The sequence below is a fragment of the Cyprinus carpio genome, chromosome B5, assembly GCF_018340385.1.
Source record: "Cyprinus carpio isolate SPL01 chromosome B5, ASM1834038v1, whole genome shotgun sequence".
Taxonomy (NCBI): domain Eukaryota; kingdom Metazoa; phylum Chordata; class Actinopteri; order Cypriniformes; family Cyprinidae; genus Cyprinus; species Cyprinus carpio.
In genome coordinates this window covers 14,610,378-14,626,151 of record NC_056601.1, presented here as the reverse complement: position 1 = coordinate 14,626,151, position 15,774 = coordinate 14,610,378, and the positions used below count along the sequence as shown (strand labels likewise).

The window sequence follows — 15,774 nt, the reverse complement described above, 5'->3', positions numbered from 1 at the left end:
GCCATTCAAATAGTTGAACCACATAAAATGATCTTCGTCTTCGTGCATCTGTAGATTACAGTTCAGATTTCTTTCTCATAAACGTTTATGCTGAAAATAAACGTCTTTTACATTAATATATGTGATGTGCGCAATAGTTGGTTGTTGTTTTGTTTTCCTTAGCTAACTTAAAATTTAATGCCTTTCCCAGAACACTTAATTGCCTTTCATAGTCTCTTGTTAATTAGTATTCTGCACTCACTCTTTGAACACTTTTGCGCTTCATGCGCCATAAATTTACAGTCTTGTCTCAAGTGAAAATCTGTTGTGCTACATGTCCACTATCGGGTGGATCAACATTGTCGCTCTTCACTCTCTGCCTTGCTTTAGGGGAATAGCATGCGTGCTGGGAAATAATACTTTATTCGCTATCTCTATCCGAACAGATCGTCACTGTAATCTGTAAGTCAAACATTTTAGATTTAGTGTTGTTATTGCGCCATGGATGCGTTTAGGAGAGGATACTGCACTTTTGTTCTCACAACACTTGTTTTTCAAGGTAAAGAACATGTAATATCATATATTAAATAACAAAAAATATATTTATTTGCATGTTTAAACTCGTAGAACTAATTGTATTAGTCGATAAACAATTGTTGTCATGAATTAGCTTACTATTTGTGAGTACACAGGCTAGTCGCTAACTTGGCTGTATTACAGCACTCAAAAAAGTCAACTAGCCACTTGTTTGATTTGCAAAATACAAATATGTCTGATTAATAAGAATATTACACGTTTACTTATGTTAAATGATTCATTCTTGTTATTTGTAACTAAATTATTATTCGAAGCAGTGCAAGTTTACTTGATTTGATTAGATGCATAATGGGTGCTACGAATAAATCATGTTCATTCAACAATTTATTTTTTTTGAGTGAGGAACATTCCTCTCTTAATTCTTAATTTAAGGTTTTAAATAGTTCTGTTTCGTAAGTGGAGTTATGATGGTTACTAAACAGATAGGATACGATTATGAGCTATGATGTTTCTACAATACAGGTCGCAGTTTAAAACAGTAGCTCCACATATAAAAAAGTAGCCTATAGCTCCACGAATGTATTTTTTAAATTATGTTTAATAATGTTATTGGTACAGTGTTCAAATTTAAGGATATGGTCTTCTAACTTGATCAAGGCTGTTGTGTTTTAAGCTTCTATCTGTGAAGTTATTTGTATAGTGCTGTTTACAGCAGATGTACTGTATGTGAAGATTTTGATGTATGATTTGTGTGTGTATGTACTGTACCTCTAATGTGTTTGTATTGTAAGCTATGGTTATTTCTCCTTTTCCTTGTAGAAGTTACAGGATTGCTGATCAGGAATGAAGAGCTGAGAAAGTGTGTACAGGTAAATGAAGGTCAGGTCAACAGCAGGTTAACCCTGCAAGAGTGCAGAGCAGATTCGGCTCTGCAAGAGTGGCACTGGAATCCTGAGACACGCTCCCTCAGCAACCCACAGACAGGAGGGTGTTTAACTGCGCCTCAGATCCAGGAGCATGAGAGTGTTTGGCTGCAAACTTGCAGCTCTGAGGAGGAGGATCGTGAGGGCCAGACCTGGAGCTGCTCTAAAAAGGGTCTCCTGACGTTACACGGCAGGGGTCTGCACCTGAGTGTACGTCACGATTCCTCCAAGGTCTTCCTTTCCAAAGATCGTGGAAAAGCCAGCAAGTGGAGGACGCTGGCTAATCAAACGGTATGCGAGGAGACAGACAGCACACATCACGGCCAGAATGTGTTACGAGATTCTCAGCAGACACTTTCGACTGGACCCCGAATCCTCACACAAATTCGATATTGGCATTGTAAGAGAAGTAGATTAGAAGTTCTTCATTAATGATGGGTCTGTATTTCATGTATTATGCCATCCCATCATTCTGATTAATGACGTCTCATCTACTTCTTCAGTTAAAACTCAGACTGCTGAGTGCCTGCTATCATTTCTGTTATACCAGACCATATCATCGTATGTCGTGTGTGTGTGTGTGTGTGTGTGTTTCTACTTGCTCATCTGGTCATATTAATTTATACCAGGTTTCCCACTGTACTGTAAAACTTGGAAATATCAAAACTTGGAAAAAACAAAATTATTATTATTATTTTTTTTCAAGAAGCCTCAAGCTGACACAAATAAGTTGTTATTAATTATTAATTTTATTAATTATATATGAATGATTTATCATTTTGGTACCCGACATACAAAATGCAAATCCTTCCCAGCAATCTCTGTAAAATTTTAAAATACTTATGCAGGATTTCAAAATTCATTAGTCAAAAAGGGTGGGAACCCTGTGTACTATGTCTATTCTGCTTCTAATAATTTCTATGATGTATTGCCTGATAGTATCTTTATAATCTCTTTATTTTATTTTATATTTTACACAAGCTGGGAATAATGACCAGACCTCCAGATTAAAGTCCACTGATGCATCACAGACTTCAGATGCATCGGCTGAACCTCAAAGTAGCGTAGAGCCGGATGGACCTTCTGTTAATGTGTTTACAACAGACTATGGTAAATGTGGAATCTGTTTCTGAAAAAATACTATTTGTTTTATCTGTTAAATCAATCAGGAAATATGGTATAAACAAGCAAATGTAAAACACACTGATGCTTAAATAGTTCATCTGACTTATGTCCACATGAGGGCAACAGAGGAGAGGAAACCTAAACATGGTGCCATATCTTTGGTGATTAGCCAAAGAAACAGTCATAAATTGAATAATGAAAGAAAATAAGTACAAAAAAAAAATTTAATTGATATACAAAATAAGAATATTAGTTTGTGATATTCTACTGTGTTTAATAACAGGAACAGGCTGGAAAATGACAATGTTGCTTCTAAGCAGCTTGGCCCTGTTACTTGGTCTTGTGATCCTCACTCTTAACATCTACCAGAACAGGTAAGATATTGATCATTTTTGGGAAATAAACTTTCAAGGCCTTCTCAATGCAAGACTTAAATTTTGTGCATGTAAATACAGACAGAATTAATTTTTCTTTGAAATGAAACTGATCTATGAATATGCTCATTGGGATTTCCTAACAAGGAATGACTCAGCAACATGGTTTTCCCCCTTTAAAAATCACTGATCTATTTTTGGTCTTCATGCACAGGAGGAAGAAGACTGTGGTGGTGCTGAAATCCTACACTCCGACAGGAGAGGCCAGTCTGCCAGGGTCCCCGGTGTCTAGTGAGAGAGCCCCTCTAACCCGACACCCTATGAAAACTGCTCAATCTCCCTCCATCCAGCGAGGCGAGATCCTTGTTGAATGGAAAGATGGAACAGTCACACCACTGTTTGAAACATATCTAACTGACTAAGTGGTGTCTTCTAGAAGAAGTGGCTTTGAGTAACTTACATATTGTTCCCAAGCAAACTGACAAACTGACTGAAACTGACTAATTAATTGGGATTGAGCATTAATAATAATATTTTTTTTAAATAACGACTGTTGTCCAGGGAATCACTGCCAATTCCGTGATTATTGCCTATTTCCATGTGTTTATTTATTTGATATGCAGCTGTGGGATAAGTGAGATAAAGTTATTGCAAGAAAATAAAGAGACAGTCTCACAGTTTTCGTCACAACTTTAGCACCGGTAGATTGATCATGACTTATAACTCTTCTTAAAATCATTTAAAATCAATATTTCATGTGCGTTTATTCAGTTATTTTGCTATACTGACTGTCTGACTGTACATTATCCCTAACATATCGAACATCTTCAAAAAATCACAGACATCTGTTAGGTTTACAGAATGCCATCCCTCTGTTGAATTTTGAAAAACTGAGGTTGGTTTCTGATCAAAGACAATATTCTGTACCTTGCCAAAAAGACATAATATAACTTCAGGTCAAATACAGATCAAACGTAACAAAAGATATACTCTATAATTGACAATGAATGCTTATGTAAGCTGCATTCTGTGTATGTAAAATAGAGAAATAGGAATGTTCTTTAATTGAAAACAATAATACATTTCGAAATATGTCTCAAAAACTGATTTAGTATTGAAGAAAGCCTGTAAGTTTTTAAAACAAGTGTTGTGTTTAACAGTCGATTATTCTTGAATTGCATAAAGCTACTCCTGCAGACAGTTGTCTTGTTAGTGTCATTAGGATCTAGTTTAAAATATATGAAAACCATTTCTATAAAAAAAGAACATTATTAATTATCACATGTGATATGGTAATATTTAATAATTCCAATAAAGTACTGTTGACATACACACTTTGTTGCAACTTGCAAAGGGGTGGAGGGGCACCTCCTTAACTGTTTTGCCAGATTTATCATCAAGCTAACTTTACCTGTTTCTTTCGATACTGCTTTGTTATGCTCTTCAGAACAGATGAAGAGATGAAAAACATGTCTGTGCAGGTATGTTGTTAGGGTGTAAAGCACATATTTTGAGTGGGAGAGAGGAGTAAATGTGAGGTTGACATGCAAGCACTGAAATCAAAGCCAGAAACACAATATGGTATTGAAGTTTCTCACTTCTTCACAAAAACACACACACATAAGTTCATAATGACAAACTAAACTGTACATATTTGATTAAACATTCTATACAGTATATACCATTTTGAATTTGAAGCATATCATATTAATGATATACCATATATACAAACAAAAATCTGAGGCCATTGTAGCACAATAACAGATCCCTGACAGAGATATGAGGAGTGATACAGATAAAAGTATCAGTTTCCCATACAATACTCCGGAAGAATCTCACATTTGCACTCCACTGTTATGCAGTGGTACTGTGGTTTTGGTTGCAAGGTTTCTGTAACACAGATAAGCAAATTGGCAACATTTACAATCACAGAACACATTTTTGTAATGTTTTTTCCAAAACTCTACAAGATGCGACTTTAAGATATCCAAAAAGAAGACATGCCTGTGCAAGAGATAGGGTGTGACAGCTTTTTGAAAGTTGGCATATTGAGCAGGTGTGTACTGAACAGCCAAATGCTTACATTACATAATTTATTTTTTGGTGTGTGTTCGCATTGTTTTATTATCATTAACATTATTTGTTACAACGAATATATATCTTTGGATGCCCTTGAGGTCACTGTGGCATAATGGCATACACAGATACATTCCAGAGATAAGCTAACTTAAAATTGACAGCATTTCTTACCATTTAATGTATATCTTACATCTGCATTGCTCTGTTATCATTTCTTTAGATGTATTTAGTGTTCTATGCAAATAAGCCAATAGGCAACAGCTACATATGGTTTTTAGTCACAATTGTCCCTAATATAACAGTATTCATAAACAATAAATAAGTACATTGTAATATGGAGCACAAGTCCTCTCTGCTCTCACACATGCAGTATAGATATCATTAACATTACATGAGACAGGACCATAGAAATTGCTTGTAATTGTATATAAGCAGAAGCTCTCCCATAGGAGATCTATCAAGATAACAGAGGATGTCCCCACCCGAAAAAGCGTTATTGAGTTCCTATCTGTTACTGTTGCCCTCTTTCCATTGGCTGTGTATTTGTATCTCTGACCACAACCTTTTCTGTTCTCCCACAAGCATAAAGTTATGGAAATTAGTCATAATGGTCATGGGGCAGCAAACTGCACGTATCTTACTTCATAAAAATGCATCAGGAAGCTGAAAAATGAAGGATGATAAGATAAATGAGATGATATTAAATGACAAAACATCTGCTTAATGAGACTGGAGTCCCTGAACGAAACTCAGATAGGCGAAACACTCTGTGCAAAATATCTAAATGATGCTCTGTTAGTTTGTACAGAATGCAGAAGTAAATCTTAAAACATGTCCTTGAAGGAAAATTGTGGTTTCCTGATTAAATATCACAAACTTTTTTTTTTTTTTTTTTTTTTTTTACAGGAATTCTGAAATAAGAATAGGTGGTTTTTTTTCTGAAGAGCACTAAATGTTCTAAATGAAAAAGAGCCATTGTGCAATTGATTCCACCAAGTTGAGGCCACAAAATCTGAAGAGCCAGTTTAAAGGGATACTCCATCCCAAAATGAACATTTTGTCATTATTCACTTACCCCCGTGTCGTTCCAAACCCGTAAAAGCTTTGTTAATCTTCGGAGCACAATTTAAAATATTTTGAATGAAAATCGGTAGGCTTGTGACTGTCCCATAGACTGCCAAAAAATAACAGTGTCAAGGTCCAGGAAAGTATGAAAAGCATCGTCAGAATAGTCCTTCTGGCATCAGTGATTCAACCGTAACGTTATGAAGCGACGAGAATACTTTTTGTACACAAAGAAAACAAAAATAACGACTTTATTCAACAATTCCTCTCCTCTGTGTCTCTCCAAATCAACGTAGCGCCATTTTGACAAATCTGACTAGTATGCAAGCGACTTACTCTCTTTTGTGTCAGCCGCGCCACAAGGATACGTTTTTTATGTGTATTTATGCTTTGGTTTGAAAGCAAACAGCGCATCGGCACAGCGCGGCTGACACAAAAGAGAGTAAGCAGCCTGTGCACTGCTCAGATTTGCCAAAATGGCAAGAAATTCATCTTTAAGGCTATCATTCAGACAACAGATGTTTTGCAGCCATTTAAACCTTGAAAAGGTTTTTATATTTGTTACAGATAAACCATGTCTAGATGAAAATAGATCCAAACATTTTAATCATTTCTTTGTTTCCTCATTTCACTGTTAACCGTAAAACTTGGTTTGTTGAAATAACTGCAATGTTATCAGATGTAGAAAAAAAAAACCTCATTAATGGCATGTTGACAAGTCATTTAGGACTTGAGTAATGTCCTGGAGAGAGAAAAAAAAGAAAGAGAATTCTGCTGTTTTTTTTTTTTTTTTTCTTGGTAAGACACACTCGAATGCCTGTACATGAACAAAGCTTCAGGTATCCTGCATGGAATGTGGTACAATTCACATAATTTCGATCATGATTTGGTACAGTAAGCTATATTATCTTTTTCAAGCAAGGTATTCATGTTTCAATCAGCTACTGAAATTTAGAGATTTAAAATAAAGTACAGGTTTTACGGTCTGAATGCAATTCCTTTGGAAAACATCTATAAAGGTGTCATCAGTATGGATTCCTCTCAGCTTGTTTTTCCACATGTGGGCAACATATGGGTTCACAGCGTTTTAAAAGTATCTGGGTGCTGTGATGTCTTAGCTCCCAGCAAAAGATCCAGTGACCCTTTAAAAAGCATGTCTTCAGGCATCTTTGGTGCATCAAAACAGGAAACAACATAGTAAACTTGAGAATGTGCTTTACAAGCACTTATGGACCTCAAAGAGTGTGAATCATGACCTGCACATTTTTCCCATAGAGATCGTGTTTGTTTGACTATATTGCATATACACTTTAAAACAACACAATTTGGCTCAAATAAAATCAAATAAAATAATGATAAATGATGACAAAATAAATAATAAAATCAGTTATAAATCTACAAACTGCACATATTGCTTAGCTTAAAGATGAAAAGACAATAATGTTTTTTGGACTTCACATGTGGTGCTGAGGCCAATGTTTATAGCTAGTCTTCAAGGTCTTTCAAGTCTTTCAAGAGGATTTTCAGGTACATTACAGGTTTCTGAACAGGAAAAAAGAGGCGTCATCCCATGGGGTGTTTTATTAAACCCACTCACATTCTTAGCTGAATGCTATGCTGTCTGACTTCTTCGGTTACTAAACAGTGCTTGTGTGTAACTCAAAGGAGATAGTTTCCCGTTCAGATCTTTATTTTTTTTACCAGACTAGAAACCAACACTGTGAAATTCCTTCATGAAAGCCATCGAGAAAAATTTGGGTCATTTGTGTCTATAATTTTGTACACATGAAACTGACTTGGACGAGGACACATGCTGTAATAAGCTACTCAGTATATTCCTGTTTACGTAAGAACTCCACACCCAAGCACTATACTTTGTGTTATCAAGCAAAAAAGAAAAACCTGAAATAACTGCAGATTTCACACCTCATTAAATCTGGCATGCATTATTTAAATGCAAGTTAAAAATGAAACACGTGCTTGGAGACCTCCATGCAGGTATGTGGGCTCTAAGTCAGTGCTTAACAAGGGTACGGGTTTTTGTCATGGTACTTGTTCTACTTGTTTCCCACACTGAGTGGGAATTAGGACAAGAGCTGCTGTGTGGAAAATGAGAACTGGTACTGAAAGTGCCTCAGGCACAGAGAAGCGGTCCGCGGTAATGTACTTTAAATTGTACTAAAGTATTAAAAAAGTAGAAGTACTTTTTTAACAGATTTGTTACTTGAAAACAAAGAAGATTTGTTAAAGGGAAAAAATGAAACAAAATGCACAGGTCAAACACACACACATACTAGTGCAACAACATTTAAAATTCAGCACAGTGGAACACACACACACAAATACAGAGAAAGGGGTTAAAAGGAAAATCTATCCTTTCCACCCTCATGCCATCCTATAAATATATGATTTTTATTTATTAGATGAACACAAACTAAGGGTTTTAGAAAAAAAATCATCTCTCTTAGTTTAATGCAAGTGAATGGGACATCCAGAAATGAATATGACAGACAGTAACTCATACAACCTCTGTTAATGAATCAGTGTATTCTTAAATGAAAGGATAAATAAAAAAATAAAAAAATTACAAATATTGTAAACTTGACTGTTATGTTCACTTTGTGTGGTTTTTTTAAGTGGTCCTGTCCCCTTGCATTATACAGACTAAAAATCTTTTCCTGTGTTCATCTGAAGAAAGAAAGTCATAAACATCTGGGACAATACGAGGGTGAGTAAATGATGAGAGAATTTTCATTTTTGGATGAACTATTCCCTTGAATAGCAAGATGTGATGCAGAGGCTAAAACATATTCCAGACAGAATACAAGAATGTTGCCATAATGAGAGTCAAAAAAATTTAAACATACTGTACAACATTAACATTTTGAAAGGCCATATTTTTGCGTTGTCTATTCAACATCACTGTCTAAGGAAAATTAAACTTTTAATTGTTTTTTTTTTTTTGAGGTATTTAATGTTTTTTTTCTCAGCAAATATTTATAAATAATTATTTGTGACTAATTAGATTAATTAATAAGCAAATCATATAACTATTAAGATTTTTAAAAAAATACTGACAAGTCTTAATTGCTACTCAGTGTGTCTTATAATGACATAATATCCACTTGCTGGTAAGAACTAAACATAAATTACAATTTATTTAACATAAAAAGTTTATTTAAATATTTTTTGGGAATCTTTTGGGAATCTTGTGCATTCAGCTAATATGTTACAGAGATAATGGCTCTATAAAAACAGAAAGAATAATGAATAAACTTTTTTGGTACCTCTATATGCTTCCTCAGATTTGATCATAAACTTTTGAAGCCAGACATTTACCTGATGAAACAATTCATAACTGAAGTAGAAATGTGTGTGCTTGATGTGTGAAAACAATGATCCTTGGTTCTGACATCAAGTGCACACATTTGAACTTCCGTTTACTATATTTATTGTGCATAAGATAAAATAAAAATATAATGTAATTTTTAAGATGAAATAAAATTGTAAGGAGTGAAAAGTACTGTTTTTTTCCAGAAATGTAATCAAGTAAAAGTACAAGTAACCAGTTTAAAATGTACTTGAATAAAGTACAAATCCCCCAAAATAATACTTAAGTAAAGTAATCAAGTAAAATTACTCTGAGCACAACTGTTTTCCACACTGAGAATAAGAAGAAATGTTTACTGAGCACCAAATCAGCATGTTAGAAGGTTTCCGAAGGATCACGTGACACTGAAGACTGGAGTAAAATTCAGCTTTGCCATCAAGGAAATAAATTACATTTTAAAATGTATCTTGGGATAAAAACATCTGGTAAATGTAAATGTAAAACAAATGTTTTTTTTTTTTTTTTAATTGTAATGATATTTTTAGCTACTGTACTTTACTGTAAGCATAAGAGACGTCATTGGAAAACACTGATAAAAACTTTTGAATGGGAGTGTTAGTCCATACGCTTTCTGGAGAAAGGAATTACTTGATTTCTTGCCAAATCATCAATCTTTAAGCTTGATTTATGTGTAGAGGAAGCTGGTCTTCCTTTGTTTTGTAATTGGTTTTAGAAATGTAACATCTGTGAGTTATTGCTCTGTCAACAACACAGTGTTGTTAGCAACAATTTGTTTTCGTAGGGTTCTGAAAGATATATCAGGGATAACAAATATTATAATTGAGCTCAGAGAACTTTAACCTGGCGTGTTGTGGCTTGGTTGAAGTAATTGTATTAATTCCCTTTCAACGACTGGTTTCCCGCTCTAGATGGTGGAATGTATTATATTTAAACACACCCATGTGTTTTTCCCAGTAGCCTTAATATAATTGAATGTGAACCTGAGGGAGACTGTGAATGTTCTTACTCCCTCAAACTTAAATTTAAGCCTCCAATAGTCCACACCTATTGTTTTGTAAGCCCTTAATTAGACTTGTTTCGTTTATCTTGCTTTTTTGATAATGAATGACTTTGGCATAATGTTAAATTCCACTACAAATGGGTTACAACCCTGGAGGAGAACATGAATGTGCACATCCTTAACAAAGAAGCAGCCAGGGTGGTTTCAGCTAAACAACATAAATATGACAAAACATCATATCACATTGTGAGACTTGTAAAAAAAAAAAGAGAAAACTTTATTAAGATAACAATTCATTGCTTCAAAACATTCAATCACAAAATTAAAATTACATTACAGATACATGAAAGATGAAATGGATACTAGTCTAAAGACTGTAATGCTATACAATTGCAGGATTACTACGCTATTGAACGTAAGATGTTTCTTGAAATGTGTACATGTTAAGTTTTAAAGTATCGTCTCGCTATGTAATAATTTTTTTTAATGAAAATGACAATACTATATATATTTATATATATATATATATAATATATATATATATATATATATATATATATATATATATATATATATATATATAAAAGAATTAAGTAGCAATTTTTTGGTTGAATTGCTCACCTTCTCAACAGTAATGGCAACATATTTTGACAGTAGTAGTACAAAAGTGTGAAATACTGGAAATATTGATAGGTGCTACACTACATTTTTACTAACTTTAAAAACTGTGAATTAATATAATTCGTGTTGCTGAAGAAACACCTTTTTTCCCTTAAAGGAGGAATCATGCTAAAGAATCAATTAAAAAAACTTTGGAATCTTGACATTTGCAGCATTTTATTTTAGGTCTATCTGATTGTCTGCAAGACTACCAGAATCCCCTCTGAAAGAGAAGAGGGAGCCTTAGATGGAACAAGACATATTTATTGAACTCAGAGACTTAAAGTAGAAAGTTTATGTGGATTTATGGTGCGAAGTTCTGATAGAGATCATGCAGATTAATCCTTGCTGGTGACGTCATTAAGTTTCAAAGACTCTTCCTTAGCTTTATTCTTATTGTCCCGTACTTCTCCCTCCACATGCCACCCCACCATCAGCTGGTACACAAGCACACCAATAATGGATCCCAGGAAGGGGGCAAACATGGGCACCAAAAACCAACACTGTCTGTTACTGTTGCAAAAAAGAGAAACATACATTAGTGTTTACTGACAAATGCAGAACAGCTTAAAAGCAATGCAAGTTGGTACCTAATTAGTTCATGTTATGGGAATTGAATGTATAAACTTACGTGAAGACTTCACCACCCCAACCAGCCATGGAAGTGAAAAGACGAGGCCCGAAATCCCTAGCTGGGTTGATTGCATAACCAGAATTGAAGCCCATGGAGAGTCCAATGATAAGGACGCTGAATCCCACCGTGAAGGCCTCAAGACCTTGAGGGATTGGGTTGTTGTAGGGGTCCACAATGGCTAGGATGCAGACAATCAGAGCTGCTGTGCCTATCACCTGTGAAGATGGTTATATTTTATAGATGTAAATATAAAAGAGAATAAATATAGTACATTTATTATATATTACAAAGCTCCTAAGGGGGCATGGTAAAAATTATATTTCAATAAAGTGCGTTCATTTAAAAATAGCACTGAAAGAGTTTTGGGATTCTCAAGGAACACAAAAAGTTTGTAAGAGAACGCAAAAGCAAATATATACTGTAGATTAGTTACAAGCTTGCAGTTACTGACCTGGTCAAAAAATCCATTCAAGATGGTGAGATGTGGGCCTGGGTATGTAGCAAAAATACCAGCAGTGGCTTTTTCCCCAGTTACAAGCAACTCATTTTTTTCTCCAGCATATTCATACATTGCATCTAAAATAAAATAAACAGTGTAAGACAAAAAAAGAAACAGAATATACACTTTCAACAAGAAAGAGAATTAATATTACATAACATGTACCATGGTATTCAGCAAAGATAATTGCGGCACCCAAGAAGGCTCCAATTGTTTGGAACAGAAAGTACACAGGGAACTTTCTCCATTTTTCTCTTCCCAAGAGGCAGAGAGCAAATGTAACTGCTGGATTTAAATGTCCACCTAAAAACAAAAAGAAGAAGCTCTTTCATCTCATAAATTCATCCACAAATAAGTTTTTTATAAAAACTCAGTCCAACAGCTTAGGATGCAATTTTAGAGGAGTTTACCAACCTGACACCTGGCCACAAACCAAGATTCCAAGGGTAGCAGCAAACCCAAAAGCAAGGTTTACAGAGAGAAAGCGACCATGACTTTTTTCACTTAGTACCATTTGGGCCACCGCACCACAGCCAAACATCTGTAAATGTTGTTAGATAAGAACATGTATTAATCACTATTTTAAAACAGCACAATTTTTAAGCCTACCATTTATATCAGGACAATGAAGAGTCCAGGTGAAAATATACATGCTTTTTTGACTCATTTTACCAACTAAGAGTAGGGCTTTCACATCATTGTGAGTCGTAACATATACTTTAAACTGGTGATGAAAATAGCAGGTTGCTGTTTCAAACTGCTAAAAATACACTAAGTATTCATTTCTGTACAAACACTACAAATCTATAGTGACTAAGGGCTGCAATTTTTCACATAGATCATCTCAGACAGGTCATTACATGTCCGTTCTGACAAAGAGCAATTGCAAGTTGCTGTTCAGACTTGTGGCTAAAGTTTTCATTCTAAAGGTCATCTCAGAGTTGAACTGAAATACCTGTGGCGTTATACTAAATACCCTTTTGCCGCTCAGCAAACATCACACCCGCTGTGTGATCAAGTTATCGCAATACCTCTCTATTTAAGTATTATCTCTGGTATAACCTGTGCCACACACCTTAAAAACAAACTATGAGTGTACTTCATGAAATGAGTTGTTTTTTCTAAAGTGCTTGTAAAATTGCATAATTGCCGTGTAAAGACTTTGCAGCAGCAGTTTGGTGTCAATTCCCTCTTTAATGAGTGTCATGTTTCATACCACACTGTAACTGTCATGTCACAGCTCTGACTGCAGTGGCAATGGTTTCTTTACTGTAGTCTGCTGCGTGTGACACATTTATCAAACATCAAGTTAAGTGCAATGTTTGAGAAACATTTCCTTTTAGTGATATCACAGTGTAGAAAACTAGTGTTAAATTGTGGGTCCGTCAGGCATGCTTTTCTATTAGTCATTTTTTCACTCTTCTGAAATATCTAAATGTCTAAATGACTGCATTAATTTTTAAAGCTAAAAACAAATTTTGCATGTTTAGAATGAGATAAAATGGATTTAGGGATGAATGAATACTTGGTGTTGGTGTGGCAAATGTGCACTAATAATATTGACTCAGTGCCTTAAGGTGATTCGTTAAACCATAACAAGTTATCGTGTGAATTGTGGCATCATTATAGATGTGATGAAACTAGTATTATTCATCGAAAGCTTTGGCACGCGCCTCTGTTCTGCGTCAAGTTGCATTATTACATGCCTGTCTGCGCTGTTTGTCACAGAGAAACTAAATTAGGAAGGATGTATAAGCATATTTTTTTCTGTTTATCATGTGTGTCGAGAGCATTTCTCATGAACAGGACTGAGATACTATCCTGCTTACTTTCTTATCTATTTGCAAATGACTTCCTTTAAGCATAGTTCCTCTTGGCATAATTAACATTTATCAGTAAAAGACCATGCATTTGTTTTTGAATGTTTTGTGCATACATTCAAAGTCAGTGGGATGCAAATCTACGCCACTGACTTTCATTGTATTTAAAAAAGTTCTTCTTTTGTGTTCCACAGAAGAATGTCATACAGGTTTGAGCGACTTTTAAAATGGTCAGTTTTAACCGATTTTTGGATCTTTTTTCTAAAGTATACCTTGGACTGAGGACCAACTGCAGGAAACTTAAATACACTGGTGTAAGATCTGCATTCCAGAATCCAAACAATGTGTGCACAATAATTTGCAATAATTCACCATTCACTTGTTTGCTTGTGGAAATGCTGAGTGCATTTACCAAAGTAAACATTACAGTTTATCTGTCTTCAATCTGAGTGAGAAGAAAATCAACTCAACTAGTGCTCTACTGTAACTCTCATGTGTGATATTTCTGACTTTTATTACAGATTATGAGAGACATAAACATGCTGTTCCAAACTGCATTTGTATTAAGCTTCACTGACATCAGCTTTGATGCTGACAATTAGTAATTCATGATTGAGGAGAAATACCCACCACCAGGATGAGAGTTCCCAAGCATTCAGCCAGTCCCTGGCGCAGCAGCTTGTTGCGGATCTGGAAAGTGTGTGCAAGCTTATCCAGCATGGCCTTCTGCCAACCCATCTTTTAGCCAGGTCTTGATGTCTTCCTTTGCCTGTGTGAAACAACCTGTATGTCCTTCAGAGATGTATGCTCATGTGAAGGCCAGTGCTCTGCTCTTATAGGCATGATAGACCAAGACCAGCCCTTTATGCATCTGCCTGCCCCCTTACACACTTCTTCCTCACACACACAAACACACACACATTAACATACACACACACACACACACACACACATTAACACACACACATTCACACACACACACACACACACACACAAACACTCACATATACACCACAATAACTCCGTCGATCCCTCCCTGTATTATTCATGTATGAACACACACCCCTTCACACTGCATTCCTGTCCTCTCTATTATAGAACAGGTTATTCCATTTTTTATCTTCCCTTTCTCTCACATCTTTGTATTTTTGACAACTGCTGAAACTTCATCACCCACTATTAAGCCTTTTAGTTTTAAAATGGGCCCAAGTGTGAAACTTCAGAGGTACTGTAGATTAGGCTAATCTCTAAAGGGCCAGTGGTAGGAGAAGAGTTTCGTTTTGAGTTGACATGAAACATGACTAAGGCTCTAGCTCCAGGAATGGGCAAGGCCATTTTAGTTGTATATGATTCATAAAATCTATTACTAATGATGTTGATTAGGCACTAAATGAATCTAAACACATATTTATTTATTTATTTATTTTTAATTTACGATTTCAAGGCCATAAATATTCTGGAATTATTTAAACCTCAAATCAAGAGAATTGGTTTTTCATCAGCGGTCGCCATGTGGTCGATCACATGTAAAACTTTTTTTTTTTTTTTTTTGTGCTCACACACTGTGTTACAGTATTGTTACTGTACATTGCTATAGAGTTTTCTTGCGTGCATCAGTTTTAAAGTTTAAAACCAAAGCATAAAATGTTGGCTAATTCAAGTACGTTACAATTAAAATTAGAGATGCAACGGTCGACCAGCCACAAATCGGAGTAAAATTCAGCCTT

At 35.2% G+C, this 15,774-nt stretch overlaps 2 protein-coding genes across 2 annotated transcripts; one reads left to right on the top strand and one right to left on the bottom strand.

The window, feature by feature from the left end:
- Positions 1 to 287: 287 nt before the first annotated feature.
- LOC109102811 lies at positions 288 to 4,273 on the top strand. Its single transcript, XM_019116163.2, has 5 exons — positions 288 to 538; positions 1,336 to 1,839; positions 2,421 to 2,549; positions 2,848 to 2,938; positions 3,153 to 4,273. Exons 1-5 carry the CDS (start codon positions 481 to 483, stop codon positions 3,358 to 3,360), a joined length of 990 nt encoding a protein of 329 aa, XP_018971708.1. The 5' UTR covers positions 288 to 480; the 3' UTR covers positions 3,361 to 4,273.
- A 6,418-nt stretch (positions 4,274 to 10,691) lies between these two features.
- aqp3a (aquaporin 3a) lies at positions 10,692 to 14,940 on the bottom strand. The gene is made up of 6 exons (XM_042724549.1): positions 14,678 to 14,940; positions 12,642 to 12,768; positions 12,393 to 12,530; positions 12,180 to 12,304; positions 11,726 to 11,943; positions 10,692 to 11,607 (listed from the first exon to the last, which is right to left on the bottom strand). The coding sequence occupies exons 1-6, from the start codon at positions 14,783 to 14,785 to the stop codon at positions 11,433 to 11,435; spliced, it is 891 nt and encodes a 296-aa protein (XP_042580483.1). The 5' UTR covers positions 14,786 to 14,940; the 3' UTR covers positions 10,692 to 11,432.
- Positions 14,941 to 15,774: the final 834 nt, after the last annotated feature.

Excerpts from the sequence above, each read along its gene's own strand:
- LOC109102811 (XM_019116163.2), top strand. The coding sequence starts at position 481 with ATGGATGCGTTTAGGAGAGGATACTGCACTTTTGTTCTCACAACACTT. Across the intron at positions 2,550-2,847 it reads TGTGTTTACAACAGACTATG|GAACAGGCTGGAAAATGACA; the intron begins GTAAATGTGGAA and ends GTTTAATAACAG. Across the intron at positions 2,939-3,152 it reads CTTAACATCTACCAGAACAG|GAGGAAGAAGACTGTGGTGG; the intron begins GTAAGATATTGA and ends CTTCATGCACAG.
- aqp3a (XM_042724549.1), bottom strand. The coding sequence starts at position 14,785 with ATGGGTTGGCAGAAGGCCATGCTGGATAAGCTTGCACACACTTTCCAG. Across the intron at positions 12,305-12,392 it reads TATCTTTGCTGAATACCATG|ATGCAATGTATGAATATGCT; the intron begins GTACATGTTATG and ends ATTTTATTTTAG. Across the intron at positions 11,944-12,179 it reads TGAATGGATTTTTTGACCAG|GTGATAGGCACAGCAGCTCT; the intron begins GTCAGTAACTGC and ends CCATCTTCACAG.